The 15,661-nt window shown below is 46.4% G+C and overlaps 2 protein-coding genes across 3 annotated transcripts in view; both read left to right on the top strand.

The window, feature by feature from the left end:
• Positions 1-6,580: 6,580 nt before the first annotated feature.
• Positions 6,581-12,224, top strand: LOC106601935 (BTB/POZ domain-containing protein 17-like). Its single transcript, XM_014194374.3, has 3 exons — positions 6,581-6,845; positions 9,536-9,821; positions 9,968-12,224. The coding sequence occupies exons 1-3, from the start codon at positions 6,752-6,754 to the stop codon at positions 11,034-11,036; spliced, it is 1,449 nt and encodes a 482-aa protein (XP_014049849.1). The 5' UTR covers positions 6,581-6,751; the 3' UTR covers positions 11,037-12,224.
• Positions 12,225-12,896: 672 nt separating this feature from the next.
• Positions 12,897-15,661, top strand: part of mkk6a (mitogen-activated protein kinase kinase 6a) — a 30,215-nt gene continuing 27,450 nt past the window's right edge. The window contains exon 1 of one of the 2 annotated variants that reach the window (XR_014383157.1): positions 12,897-13,239. Coding sequence is in view for 1 of the 2 variants with exons in the window: in NM_001123709.1 (NP_001117181.1) it covers positions 13,221-13,239 (19 nt within the window). In the remaining variant the exon portion in view is untranslated. The remainder of the gene's footprint in view (positions 13,240-15,661) is intronic. The other variant, NM_001123709.1, reaches the window with a different exon arrangement.

Below are 15,661 nucleotides of genomic sequence, written 5' to 3'. Positions count from 1 at the left end.
GGTTCACAGAACGTGAAGGCAGATGCACTGTCCCGGCTGTATGACACAGAGGAGCGGCCCATGGATCCCACTCCAGGCCTCCTGCCTGGTTGTGCTGGTGGTGTGGGAGCTGGACGCGGACATTGAGCGGGCATTGCGTACAGAGGCCGCTCCCCTCCAGTGTCCCGCTGGGCGTCTGTATGTTCCGTCTGCTGTCCGTGACCGGCTGATCTATTGGGCCCACATGTCACCCTCCTCTGGTCATCCAGGCATCGGTCGGACGGTGCGCTGTCTGAGCGGGAAGTACTGGTGGTCTACCTTGGCTAAGGACGTGAGGGTTTATGTTTCCTCCTGCTCGGTGTGTGCCCAGTGTAAGGCTCCTAGACACCTGCCAAGGGGTAAGTTACAACCTTTACCCGTTCCACAACGGCCATGGTCACACCTGTCGGTGGATTTCCTAACTGATCTTCCTCCTTCACAGGGTAACACTGCGATCCTGGTCGTTGTGGATTGTTTTTCTAAGTCCTGCCGTCTCCTCCCTCTGCCCGGTCTCCCTACAGCCCTACAGACTGCGGAGGTCTTGTTTACACACGTCTTCCGGCACTACGGGGTGCCTGAGGACATAGTGTCTGATCGAGGTCCCCAGTTCACCTCAAGGGTCTGGAGGGCGTTCATGGAACGTCTGGGGGTCTCGGTCAACCTTACCTCAGGTTTTCACCCCGAGAGTAATGGGCAGGGGGAGAGAGTAAACCAGGATGTGGGTAGGTTTCTGAGGTCCTATTGCCAGGACCGGCCGGGGGAGTGGGCAGCGTTCGTGCCCTGGGCCGAGATGGCCCAGAACTTGCTTCAACACTCATCCACTAACCACCCCCTTCCAGTGTGTATTGGGGTATCAGCCGGTTCTGGCTCCTTGGCATCAGAGTCAGACCGAAGCTCCTGCGGTGGACGACTGGTTCCGGCGCGCGGAGGAGACATGGGACGCTGCTCATGTCCACCTTCAGCATGCCGTGCTGCGCCAGAAAGTGGGCGCAGACCGTCACCGCAGTGAGGCCCCGGTGTTTGCACCGGGGGACCGGGTCTGGCTCTCAACCCAAAACCTGCCCCTCCGTGTGCCCTGCTGGAAGCTGAGTCTGCGGTTTGTGGGGCCATTTAAAGTCCTGAGGAGAGTGAACGAGGTATGTTACAGGTTACATCTTCCCCCCGATTACCACATTAACCCCTCGTTCCATGTGTCTCTCCTCAGGCCGGTGGTGGCTGGTCCACTCCAGGAGGCTGAGGTGCGGGAGGTTCCTCCGCCCCCTCTGGACATCGAGGGAGCCCTGGCATACTCTGTTCGTTCCATACTGGATTCGAGACATCGGGCGAGGGGCCTTCAGTACCTCGTGGACTGGGAGGGGTATGGTCCGGAGGAGAGATGCTGGGTTCCGGTGGAGGACGTGTTAGATCCTTCTCTGCTGCAAGGGTTCCACCGTCTCCATCCGGATCGCCCTGCGCCTCGTCCTCCGGGTCGTCCCCGAGGCCGGTGTCGACGCACTGCTGGAGCCACGCGTTGGGGGGGGGGGGGGGTATTGTCACGACTTCTACCGGAGTCGATGCCTCTCCTTGTTCGGGCGGTGTTCGGCAGTTGACGTCACCGGCCTTCTTGCCATCATCGATTCATTTTCCATTTGTTTTGTCTCGTTTTCCCACACACCTGGTTCTCATTGTCCCTCGTTATGTGTTGTGTATTTAACCCTCTGTTTCCCCTATGTCTTTGTGTGGTATTGTTTTTCTGTGTTGATGTATGCGCACGTTAGTCTGGTTGCGCTGGGTTATGTATACCCGTTTTGTATTTCGTGTTCATTGTGCCGTGTGCTTTTGGTTCGTCTGAATAAAAGGCTCCGTGTGCTACCAAATACCTGCTCTCCTGCGCCTGACTCCCTTGTAGCCACTTACGCATACCTGACAATTAATTCTTCATACCTGTTTGCTTTAACTTTATTCATTTGATTGTTTTAATGTAAAGTGTGTTGCGAATTTGAATGCACTTTAAATAAAGTTTGATTTCATTTACGTAGGACCAGGGCAAGCTATCACTTCTTATCAAGGGGATGCGGTGTCCCCTGTCCTCCAGTAGCCATCCCAATTCCTTCCTTCCTGTCTCAGACCTCATTAGAGAGTACCTCAGCCCAGCTCTCCTCAGAACATGTCATGCTATTCATAGCACACAGGCTAGGTATGGATCTCCGAGGGCATCTGTAGGTAACTACATAGATGCATTCTTACTAGCAACCCAATTCCGTCTGAAACAACGTTTTATGCTATCCTTGGTGGACTATGTAGGATACCATAATGAACAAAACCCATATTCTTTCTACAGATGTATTTATCTGTGTCTTATGTGGTGGTTATTCAACAGAGACGATTTGACTCGACTGAAGGTAATCTCATTTAACACAGAACTAAAATCTTGCGTAATTTGTTCAGATGCTCGATAGACGTCTGTTAACGAGAGACTAGACTGAAGACTAATTAGTGCAGGTTAGGTTTTTTAGTCATGAATCTTGCTCTGGAGGCAGCTCTGCAGAGTGGTCACAAGCTGGCACAGCCACAAAGTCATCACATCTGATTTTAAACATAACCCTAACCTTAACCCTGACCACACTGCTGACCATAATGCCTGACCTTAAATTAAGACCAAAAAGCACATTTTGGTTTTCAATGTTTACAATATAGCCAATTCTGTCTTTGCAGCTGGTCCATCTAGCTGTAATCGCTCAGTTCTGCCTCAAGTACAAGACTCATCCCAATAAACATCAACCTGCTTAATTAGTCTGAGAGGGTCCTTCATTTGCTTTCATCTCAGTCGGCGGTCCAAGATACTTTGAGAACATCTCTTCATCTTTCCCTGAAGAAGAGATTATCAAAACCATTCGGGTATTGACTCCCCATTACCCCAGAGACAGGGAATCGATATTGAAACTGCACGGCAGAGAAAGGGTCAATTGAACACCTTGTTCATTGGTCAATTACTTCAACATTCCTTTGACCTTTTTAGGTCATCACCACATTCTCATGTGCCAATGTCACGGGCGGCTTCTCTCTGCCGGGACCATAATGCACCAGGCAGTAACCTTCACGCTCGTCAATAAGGCTGAGTAAGAGTTTTTAGGAGAGCATGTAGCTGGATGCCACTCACCAGAGTGGATAGTATGCGCGGTATTGATTTCATGGTTACCCGTAAGAGCAATTAGCATGTTCCCTGCCTGCAGCAGCAACCTGTGAACTCTTTGACCAGCTGTTCCTTTTGTCGCTGAGGATCACGCACATTCGTTTTGCACTCGGCAACAGAACACAGAACACAGTGGAACAGAACACAGAACACAGTGGAACAGAACACACAGACACACAGTCACTCTGCATGCACGGACTCAGGTACCGCTTGTTAGTGTGGTTTGTCTCTTCACCACATTTCAATCCTTTTCAACACAAAATAAGTCAACATTAAAGGGATAGTTCACCCAAATGACTAAATGACATATTGGTTTCCTTACCCTGTAAGCAGTCTATGGACAAGGTATGATGACAGCATCCATTTACATTTTTTAATTTTTTTTATTATTTGACGTTTTTATCAATGTCAATCAATAAGATATAGCAATCACATGATTACCGCAGCAACAAAACATGAGCAAGAATGGGGGGGGGGATTGATACAGCAGTTCAAGATACAACAATTGAGAGATAATATTACAAGGGGTACCTAACCGAGGTCTTTGATGGTGGAAGTGTCTTTTGACCAGCCCACTAGAATGTTTGTAGCAGTGCCATGCTTTGGTTTTATTTACTTGGCCACTGTTTCCAAATTATAACTTTGTTTTTCATTCGTGGCACAAATCCAATGCAAGTCAATAGTACTGGAATGTGTCACACTTCATGTCCAAACCATCTACACAATCAATGTTAGATATTTTAGGATGATTTGGACATGAAGCATTGTCCATACTGAATTCATATCAAGCCATTTGTCATAAAAGCAAGGCATGAACAAGAAGACAGGCGTGTACATCAGTGGAGGCTGCTGAGGGGAGGACGGCTCATAAAAATGGTTGGAATGGAGCGAATGGCATCAATCACATGGAAACCATGTGTTTAATGTATTTGTAACCATTCCACTAATTCCGCTCCTGCCATTACCAAGAGCCCGTCCTCCCCAATTAAGGTGCTACCAACCTCCTGTGGTGTACATTCATGTGAATGTATTTTATTTTTGAAGAGTACAAACAGATGAGTGAAATCGACGAAGTCTCAGATGTCCCTAGCTGGATATGTTCACTAACCCAATAAGAGAGCAGTGCACTGAAATTGTCACATTACAATTTGGAAAGTGATCATCGCTCTAATGCAAGGCTCTCCAACCCTGTTCCTGCATCATGTACGTTTTCAATCCAACCCCAGTTTTAACTAACCTGATTCAGCTTATCAACCAGCTAATTATTAGAATCAGGAGCGCTTGATTAGGTTTGGAGTGAAAACCTGCAGGACGGTAGCTCTCCAGGAACGGGGTTGGAGTTAAAACCTACAGGACGGTAGCTCTTCAGGAACAGGGTTGGAGTTAAAACCTACAGGACAGTAGCTCTTCAGGAACAGGGCTGGAGTGAAAACCTACAGGACAGTAGCTCTTCAGGAACAGGGCTGGAGTGAAAACCTACAGGACGGTAGCTCTCCAGGAACAGGGTTGGAGTTAAAACCTACAGGACGGGAGTTCTCCGGGAACAGGGTTGGAGTTAAAACCTACAGGATTGTCACGTCCTGACCAGTAAAGGGGTCTATTTGTTATTGTAGTTTGGTCAGGACATGGCAGAGGGTATTTGTTTTCATGGTTTTGTGTATGGGTTTAGATAGAGGGATATTTTGTGTAGAGTGTTTCTGGGGTTTATTGGTGTAGTGTCGATGTAGAGGGGGTAGTTGATTTAGGTGGTTCGGGGTGTTGGGTATGTTCTTGTGTTTGTTTTCTAAGGGGCTGTTCTAGTTTTGTATTTCTGTGTTGGCCTGGTATGACTCTCAGTCAGGAACAGCTGTACATCGCTGTTGCTGATTGAGAGTCATACTTAGGTCGCCTGTTTTCACCTGTTAGTTTGTGGGAGATTGTGCTGTGTATAGCTTTGTGCCTTACCAGCCTGTTATTCGTCGTTGTGTATACGTGTTTGTTTTGGGGTTTTTCCTTCTTTGTCCATAATAAAGAAGATGAGTGTACATATTCCCGCTGCGTTTTGGTCCTCTCCTTACGACTCGCGTGACAAGGATGGTAGCTTTCCAGGAACAGGGTTGGAGTTAAAACCTACAGGAGGGTACCTCTCCAGGAACAGGGTTGGAGTTAAAACCAACAGGAGGTTAGCTCTCCAGGAACAGGGTTTAGGTTGAGGTTAAAACCTACAGGAGGGTAGCTCTCCAGGAACAGGGTTGAAGTGAAAACCTACAGGACGGTACCTCTCCAGGAACAGGGTTGGAGTTAAAACCAACAGGAGGTTAGCTCTCCAGGAACAGGGTTGAGGTTGAGGTTAAAACCTACAGGAGGGTAGCTCTCCAGGAACAGGGTTGAGGTTGAGGTTAAAACCTACAGGAGGGTTTCTCTCCAGGAACAGGGTTGGAGTTAAACCCTACTGGACTGTAACTCTCCAGGAACAGGGTTGGAGTTAAAACCTACAGGACAGTAGCTCTTCAGGAACAGGGTTGGAGTTAAACCCTACAGGAGGGTACCTCTCCAGGAACAGGGTTGGAGTTAAACCCTACAGGACGGTAGCTCTCCAGGAACAGGGTTGGAGTTAAAACCTACAGGACGGGAGCTCTCCAGGAACAGGGTTGGAGTTAAAACCTACAGGACGGGAGCTCTCCAGGAACAGGGTTGGAGTGAAAACCTACAGGACGGTAGCTCTCCAGGAACAGGGTTGGAGTTAAAACTTACAGGACGGGAGCTCTCCAGGAACAGGGTTGGAGTTAAAACCTACAGGACGGGAGCTCTCCAGGAACAGGGTTGGAGTTAAAACCTACAGGAGGGTACCTCTCCAGGAACAGGATTGGAGAGCCCTGCTCTGATGGGTATGCACTAATCTTTCAATTACTGAGATTAGGCCGTTACTGAGAACTGTTGTCAATTTCCAGCAGACATGCTGTTATAGGATTTTGTATTAAAATTGATTGGTGTTGATATGGCATTATAGATATCACCTCAATAATTAACTCTGTGGTTAATTACTTAATCGTGCCATTGACACAGATTTCACATATTGGTCTCATTACTTCTAATTAACATAAATAAAACCCTCACATACAATACCCTAATTATATTATAACAGTGTACTTAATCATAAAATAGTTGATTCATATTGACTCCATAATATAGTGTTTAATCACCCTTTCTCATCCACCTACCCTCAAAAAATAAAGAGAGAGTCCCTGTTGGGCCACAGATCGATGCCATGTTAACATGGAAAAGGGAGAAATTCAGAATCAAAACCATCGTCATGGCAACGGCCCTGCCAGATTCCACCAATCAATGGAGTCCGCAAGGCGATGTGAGAGGCACCAGGCGGGGAAAAAAGGCCAGGCGTTCTACATAAAGAGTCCGGGACAGGGAGTCAGGGCGCCACAACGGAGCAACCCACCTCTTGCACACACTCACACACACACAAAGACATTAAGCACCAAGAGGAAGACGGAAAGAGTGAAACGAAGAAAAAGAAGGAAGAGAGAGAGAGAGAGAGAGAGAGAGAGGGGATATATATGACTAGATATGGCACACACCTATGAAGGAGGAATCCCTGCCCGGGTCTATCTGGGAACCCTGCTCATGGCTCTTTGCTTCCACCCCATCGCCGTTGGAGGAGGTAAGGTGACTGTGTCGACAGACTGCTCTGCATAGTGATCAACTGTTTAGCTTGTCTAATTTAGTCACTTTGCCACTTTCCTCTCTCACTATAGTGCATCAACAACATCAGTTTTATTTCCTATTCTATTTACATTTCTTATCCTAAAGAAGGATAGGAAAGAGATACAACTCTGTTTTAGAGGAATATCCCCCCCTCAGTGTTGGGGAAACGGTGGTGGGACACGTTGCATGTGGGTTGCTCTCTTTAAGCCCTGAGGCACTAGGTTGAGTAATGGAATAGCAGCACTGTCCCAACAGTTCCATTTCCTACATCCTATCTCTGTCTGTCTGTGGTGCTTTGCAGGGAGAGCCTGAGATGTTTGTTTTTGTGTGGCCTTTGTGAGTCAGAATCGATGAGGATGCTATTTTAGAGACTGAAGAAAATGCTCTTTCCTATATTGAAGGACTGGACCCGGGAAGCATCAATTGAATTCCACTTTATTTCAGGCTATAACGCCTTCATCTCACTGTGCTTGACTAGAGGAGAAAATTCTTAATCTTTTATTAATAGCATCATCCTCAGCTGTATCAATTTCCCTGAAGTTCTCACTTCAAACTATTGCAACGAATTCACCACAGCAGTTTAAAGGACACAAATGGAATGCTTGATTGCAGCACATTTAAACTAGGAAGTAATTAGCCGGAACAAATCAATCTGTCACAATTAAATGGCACGTCAACCGATCACAATTAATATGCTTGAAAAAGACAAATTGAACTTCTGAAGTCCAATTTTGTTTGAGCTGGGTGAATGACACAATTTACACAAATGCAATATGCAAATGTAAAAGTTATTTGTCAATGACCCACAAGCATCAGCTGCCGTCACGGAGATGTAGGCTATAGGCTAGTTGTGTCTAATGAACTGAACAAAGGTTGCTTTGAAGTGGAGGTGCATGATTAGCCGACAGTGGTGACATGAAGACTGGGGGGTAGGGGGGGGGGGGGCAGGAGTCTTTCTCCCTCTGTGTCTCATTAAACCTACAGTAACAGGAGGAAGCAGCTGGTGTCAATGGAGGCAGAGGAAGGAGGGCGTTAAAGAGAGTGAGCGTCAGCTTGTCGTGCTGAGACTTTCTTTCATGTGACTCTACAGTGTGCATGTGCCACTTGTGCTCATCCTCAATAAGACCCCGTAGTGAAGAAGGAGACATCTTGTGCTCAACCTCACAGGGACCCTGTAGTGTTAGTAATACATCTAAATAATAATAATTTTACCAGCAGTGTAGGTGTGTGCAGTAGTTAGCCATTTAACAGTCTTATGGCCAGGAGATTTAAACTGTTTAGGAGTCTGTTGGTCTGAGCCTTGATGCACCGGTACCACCTGCCGGATGGGAACATGGAGAACAGTCCATTTGGCAATTTTTCAGGGCTTTCTCAGACACCGCCTGGCATTTACGTCCTGAATGGCTGGGTGCTCACCCCCAGTGATGCACTGGGTCGTCCGTACCACCCTCTGTAGGGCCTTCCGGTTGAGGGGGTTGCAGTTGCCATACCAGACGGTGATACAACCAGTCAGGATGCTCTCGATGATGCAGCTGTAAAAGTTCCTAAGGATCTGAGGCGCCATGCCAAATCGTATCAGCCTCCTGAGGGAGAAGAGGCACGACTGTGCTGGTGTGAGAGGATCATGTTAAGTCCTCAGTGATGTAGACACCGAGCAATTTAATACAGTCTATTCATGTAATAATCTGCAAATATGGATTTAAAAACTTGAAAAAGTAGTTTAGTCAGGGGATAATTCTTTTTTCGACATGTCTGGTGTTTATAGCCTAGGCATAACGGTACTTAAAGACAAGTAGCCTATTGGTTTCATAGCCTACACTATTACCATCCATTATTATCCGTCTATGAACAATGTGTTTTACGCTCCAAGATGCTGACCCTAAACCCAAATCACGGGTAGGATTTCCCCATTAGCGACTGGGTCAGTCACTTCTGAACTGCAGACGAACTCAGCCATAAACTTGAAGAGTTGCTATCTCATCACTGCACTGTTAATTAAGCTTTGAAGGAGAGAGTGTAGAGTGTTAAGGCTGGTAGACAGCTTGTCATAATGAACGATTGGTTAGCGGTTGTAATTCATTGTGAGAGCCATGGTGGGTTTATAGAGAACGGCAGGACTTTTACATTTTAGAACGATGTGTTGAGTTGCTCGGTAGTGGTGTATGTTTTAGAAGGAGGTGTCGATTGGCTGGATAGGGGTGTTTATGTTTTAGGAAGATGTGTTTTCTTAGACACTTGGATGCGACTTGATGGATGTGCCAGTGTTGTCGGGTAGGACAGGATGTCGATCAGAGAGACTCAGGTGTTGATACATTGATCAAGGCGGGTCTCACAAGGACTGAGTATCTGTTGGTTGAGTCGGTGTTGATTGGCAGAAGGCTCAACTGTCAACTCAACATTCAGTGTCAAAGTGAGTGATGACTGGAGAAGAAGGGCTCTATCTCAATTTGTCTTTCCGCAATTCCTCACCTCCTTCACAACCGTATTGGAGGAGAAGGTCCAAGGGGAGGATGCCATAAAGAATAGAGAGAACGGTGAATAGAATGAGGTTGTGAGGAATCGAGGACAGATGAATTGAGAAAGAGGTGTTTTCACTTGCAGTTGACCCGGTGTTGAACGGGATCCCTTCATCTTCTCTTCCTGCAGCCGCGCTGAAGCAGGAGGTGGCGCTGGAGAATGGCGCCACAACGCTGAACCACTCCATGGCAATGGTGCAGCGCATGGAGGGTCTGCTGGCCCAAGGCAACGGCAGCGATGTGGCCCTCCGCGTGCAGACGGTAAACACGGATGAGGTGAAGGTCATCCAGGCGCACACGCTGGTGCTCTCGCTGCAGAGCGAGGTGTTTGAGGAGCTGCTGCTCAGCCACAACACCAGCACCTTGGTCCTGAGGGAGCCTGCCGACTGTGCTGCTGTCTTTGACAAGTTCATCAGGTGAGGGGACCTGGGGGGGGGGGGGGGGGACAGAAATGGGCTAGTGGTGTTTCATGTTTTTTTTTTATAAAAAAAGTGACCTTTCAAGTTCAGTAATGACTGCCAATGTTTCTGCAGACCGATCTAGCCTTGTTTTATCTCTGCAGGTACCTCTACTGCGGTGACATCTCTGTGCGCCTGGACCAGGCAATCCCTCTGCACAAGCTGGCCAGCAAGTACCGTGTGTGGAGCCTCCAGCAGGGCCTAAGCCAGTACATGACGGGGCACCTGTCCAGCGACTCCCCGACCGGCCACGTGGTTGGCTGGTACCAGTACGCCATGCAGATCGGCGACGCCAACCTGAGGGACAGCTGCCTCCAGTACCTCTCCTGGAACCTGTCGTCGGTGTTGCAGAGCGGCGAGTGGGGCTCCATCAGCGACGACCTGCTGCTGTCCCTGATGCAGCGCTCCGACCTCATCCTGCAGAGCGAGCTGGAGCTCTACGAGGCCCTGGAAGCCTGGATCGGCCAGAACCAGCCGGCCGGCCTAACGGTGGAGAATGCCCTGAGGCAGGTGCGCTACGGCATGATCCCCCCGCAGCACCTGTTCCGTCTGCAGAAGCAGTCACCAGTCATGCTTAAATACTACGAGTCCATCCGCGACCTGCTCTTCCTGGCCTTCCAGTTCCACTCGACCTCGCCCGTCCAGCTGGCCAAATACTTTGACGTCAACTGCAGCATATTCACGCCACGCAACTACCTGTCACCGTCCTGGGGCTCTCCGTGGGTCATCAACAACCCCACGCGCGATGACCGCAGCTTCAGCTTCCAGACCCAGCTGGGCCCCAGCGGCAGCGACGCCAGCAAGCGGGTGACCTGGAACGCCCTGTTCTCCCCACGCTGGCTCCCGCTCAGTGTGCGCTCCGCCTATACAAACGAGATGCAGGCCACACGCACTGACGGCGGTCGTCCTCGCATCATCGTCACCCCAGCCACTTCCAGCCCCGACTTCGCCGGTGTGAGCTTCCAGAAGACGGTGATCGTGACGGCAAGGCAGGGGGGTAAAATGGTGGTTCGTCACGTCTACAACTTCCACCAGAGCACTGAGGAGGCCGGGGATTTCCTGGTGGAAGCCGACCTTCACCGCCGGGCGTCTGAATACCTCATCGACAGCTCCCTCTACCTGCACGTCGTGGTAAAGCCCCTTTACCACAGCCTCATCGTTGCCAGGAAATAGGCCAAGAGGTTGTTGTTGTTGCCTTAGTAACCAACGGTTCCCATTAGATGGTCAAGTTGCAGAGTAAAAATTGGCTATATCATAAAAAACTATGAAAACAAAACATTTGCTTTTTGGTCTTAATTTAATGTACACAGCATAAGGTTTGAGTGTGGTTGAGGTTATATTTCAAGAACAGAAATTGTAGAAATAGGCTGGGTTTATGACTTTGGAACTTGCCCAGACAGTGATGACCATAACCAACCGCCCTCCCTGCTGAGTCCCACCCCCCCTAGCCCGCAGACAAAGTCACACATGCACACACTCATATCGCAACTCCTGTTTATTGGCCTGGTACTGGGCACCTCTGTTCTACATAAGGTAATGGTACTTTTTGCAGTAGTGGTTAAGTTTGTCTCCAAACTGTTTTAGCTCTGAAAAGAGGTGTCTGGACTGCATCTATTAAAGAAGTCAATGAAAGAGTTTCAGATAATAACAGTTCCTCCACATTGTTTCCCCCCCAATCTTACACACATGGTAGGGGCAAACACAACTGCACTGTATTTGTTTGAGATATGATTATGTCAATACATGGATATTTCCTTGATTGCCCCTGATTAGAGGAAAGGCACATTCTTTATGACATATTTAACTGTATGATGTTATCTGCATAGCTACAGGATACTACTAGTAAATCAAAGTGTCAGTTATTGGTATTGTTTCCATTAGCTGAACCCTCACTTTGTTGGTGCTAACCAAACCTCACAGGATCAAGTGAAACTTATTTTGTCGCTTTGCACACTGCCAACACCATAGTACAGGCCATTTTAAAAGCATACATTCATACCATTAGTCACAATTACACACATAAGTTTACAGGCCTAAATATTATAGCCATGCTAATACTCAGTGTCCAGACAATTCCTATACCAGAGTTTCTCTAGAAGCCATTTTGCTGTTGCCCTACTCTTTTGCAATTGAGGAGCATTTCTATTGAATCTTTAAGCCAACCGGCAGTATTAGTGGTCTTAGAAGGATTCTGTTGTTGTGAGTAGTGCTTATATAATGAATTATGCACAGGCCTATGGACGACATTGTTGGTCTAAATTATACTTTCGGGTCTTTAGAATGTTACTGGTTCATGTAGCTACCATATCTCTCTCTATGTCCTCTTCCTATATCCTGAATAAAATGTTATTTTACCCCGTCTGTAATTGGTCTGTTTACTTGATTCACCCTAATATGCAGAACACAATGTGATACAGAGGACAATTGTGACTTAAGCCTAATTTATACCATACATATGCAACAAAGTAATGCAAACACAAAATGGCTACCCTGCAAACTGGCATCACATTTATAATCGTGGGGCTGCAGACATGTGTGTGTTTTTCCTACTCAACAATACAGCATTGCAATTTTTCATAGCTATTTGTAGCTCTTGTATTTCATAGTACTATAGGTATGGTATAAATTAAGCTTTAAACAAAAACAAACAAGGTAGGCCTATCAAAATTAATTTCACATGCCTTGTATGGGGATATCGCTCTGAAATCAAAATGCTTTGAAGCCATTGAAAACCACAAATTATACAATGACATTCTTAGAATTTATATATATATATATATATATATATATATATATATATATTTTCAATCATGATTGTTGTGACCATGGACTGGTCTTGGACATGTCCACGCTTGTTGGCAATGACAACAAAGACTACATATCCCACAACTATGTACAACACAGGGAGGAAAAACGTCATAACGCATTTGACGCTCGCGCTTTCAGATGTCAGATTGATCGAGTTGGTTTTGCATAGCCCGGTGCCCCGGGCGAACAGGGTTTACTCATTTTAGACCATTCCATTGGTCCTGAAAAAAATCTCCACACGCCCATGGCACCGGGCTATGCAAAACTAATCCGACCACTTCTTCGCTATCTAAAAAGTGTAACGTTTGGTATTGTAACGTTATCGAGTTAAATTCGCCGGCATTCATATGTGCATTCGTTTTATAACTTTTTTTAAAACAAGAAGCCCTGCGACACGGAGACAAACTAACGCAACATGCAAGAAGATTGAAACAGACTTGCATCGTAGTTGCAGGACAAGCCGCAGCTTCTGAGCGGGGTAGATGCAGGGAGGGAGGGAGTAAAAAAGTCTTTGTGCTTCCCCTCCCCCTCATCAAAGCAAAGGGGGAAATGTCTCTTTCTAAAGGAGGTAAGAATTCTAACAATAATGTTAATCGTGCAACAAGACTGAATTTCCGACAAAGATGCATTGCTGGAAGTCAGGGTTATGTATTGCGTCATTGCATTATTGACGTTTTTTAAAATATCAGTTCGTTTCCGGCTTAACGTTAGGGTCTGCCCTTGTACAAAGTTGCTAGCTAACTTCAGCTAGCTACAGTACAAGTTGTACCTGATTGCATTTCTCTGTAACCCGGCTAGAAACCGTAACATTTATGCGGATTCCCCGTGGTTGGTTGTTTCCTGTCAATTCCTGGAAATTTAAACAATTGTTTGAACACGCGATAACGTTAGTTAGGCTACTTGGGGCTGCAAGTTGCAACTGTTGCTTGCTAGTTAGGTTACCTATAGCATTGTCTATTCGACCAAACGAAAAGTGCGTAGCTAGCCACACCGGTATCGATGTAACGTTAGCTATATCGCGGGCGTTATTTTATTGGGAGCACGCATGCCATGCCTCGCGACTTGTCGTTTGATGGGAAAACATGAGTCATGTATTTTTTCCGACAGCGTTACTTGGTCTAATATTACCGCGTGAGTGTCGTCTCACGCATTCTTGCAATAGTTGTACACTTATATTTGTCTCGCATATTTTCTACAAATGCCTGATCTATCATACAGTTGGTCTCCCTCTGACACAAGGTGATGTGTAGCTAACTAGCAACAATCAATGTTGAATAAAAAACACCTGGTGGAAAATAAATCAAGGCCCTCCTACGTCACACATGGGGACATTATGTTGTTGATGATGTGATATTATGCTACACCATCGTTTCCCGAACTCTGTCCTGGGGATCCCAAGGGGTGCACATGTTGGTTTTTGCCCTAACACTATCGTTACACAGCTGATTCAAAATATCAACTGATTATCAAGCATCCATTGTTTGAATCAGCTGTGTAGTGCTAGGGCAAACACCAAAACGTGCACCCCTTAAAGTCCCCAGCACCAATTTGGGAAGTGCTGATCTACACAATCCTACTGGCATTACCAGCAGGATTGTGAGAGGCCTGCTCACTGACTATTATACTATCACAGGCAGCCCCTCTATAGCCTAGCTACCTGAATGCATGTGTTGACTTGTACTTCCAGTGACTTCTGCAACCTGTGGTTGTAAAGCTGCTACACTGTTGTGCTATGCTGACGTTATTGGTGCTCACCTTTTCTTTCAGGAGCAGCAATGGCCTGTTTGCTGATAGTAAAAGTGTAGGATGAGCCCTGGGTTTTCCATTGTGTATGGACTTTTCTTGACCGCTGTAGCCAGTTTCACTTTGTTTAAGGTATTGGGTGGAGTAGGCTTAAGTGCTTTGCTATGCTTGTTTGTTCGTTTCAAGTTGCTGTTGCTTAAGGAGGTTTTACAACAAATAATGCACTCTTCTAAAACGGTGTTTACCCTGCCCACACAAGAAATGTCAGCTGCAATGTGAGATTTTCCAGCACCCCGTTTTTTTGTTTAACATTGACCTTTTAGTAATTTAGCAGACGCTCTTATCCAGACTGACTTACAGACAGTGCTAGGCTTTAGCACAGTGGGTTAACACGGTCTGACTGGCAGGCAGTCCCATCCTGGACACAGATTAAGCCTGGTTCTGGATTAAAAATAAATCTCAATGGTTTATCTCCATTGAAAGTGCATTGTAGTCCAGGACTTTAGAGGTAAACTTATTTTGTATTTTATTCGTATCCCCATTAGTTGTTGCTAAAGCAGCAGCTACTCTTCCTGGGGTCCACAAAAAACATGACATAATCCCAGAACGTCAATAGACAAGAATAGCTCAATGACTGAACTACACATCTTAAATAACAATGGAACCCTAAAAAGATCCTACTGACAGTTACACACGTTACTGAGTTACCCACACATCAGTACATGTACCTACAGTGGGGGAAAAAAGTATTTGATCCCCTGCTGATTTTGTACATTTGCCCCTTAAAAAGAAATGATCAGTCTATAATTTTAATGGTAGGTTTATTTGAACAGTGAGAGACAGAATAACAACAACAAAAATCAAGAAAAACGCATGTCAAAAATGTTATAAAATGATTTGCATTTTAATGAGGGAAATAAGTATTTGACCCCTCTGCAAAACATGACTTAGTACTTGGTGGCAAAACCCTTGTTGGCAATCAGAGGTCAGACGTTTCTTGTAGTTGGCCACCAGGTTTGCACACATCTCAGGAGGGATTTTGTCCCACTCCTCTTTGCAGATCTTCTCCAAGTCATTAAGGTTTTGAGGCTGACTTTTGGCAACTCGAACCTTCAGCTCCCTCCACAGATTTTCTATGGGATTAAGGTCTGGAGACTGGCTAGGCCACTCCAGGACCTTAATGTGCTTCTTCTTGAGCCACTCCTTTGTTGCCTTGGCTGTGTGTTTTGGGTCATTGTCATGCTGGA

This window comes from Salmo salar, chromosome 03, assembly GCF_965601325.2.
Source record: "Salmo salar chromosome 03, fSalSal1, whole genome shotgun sequence".
Taxonomy (NCBI): Eukaryota; Metazoa; Chordata; class Actinopteri; order Salmoniformes; family Salmonidae; genus Salmo; species Salmo salar.
This window is presented reverse-complemented; position numbering and strand designations above follow the sequence as displayed.

Excerpts from the sequence above, each read along its gene's own strand:
- LOC106601935 (XM_014194374.3), top strand. The coding sequence starts at position 6,752 with ATGGCACACACCTATGAAGGAGGAATCCCTGCCCGGGTCTATCTGGGA. Across the intron at positions 6,846-9,535 it reads CCCCATCGCCGTTGGAGGAG|CCGCGCTGAAGCAGGAGGTG; the intron begins GTAAGGTGACTG and ends CTCTTCCTGCAG. Across the intron at positions 9,822-9,967 it reads GTCTTTGACAAGTTCATCAG|GTACCTCTACTGCGGTGACA; the intron begins GTGAGGGGACCT and ends TTATCTCTGCAG.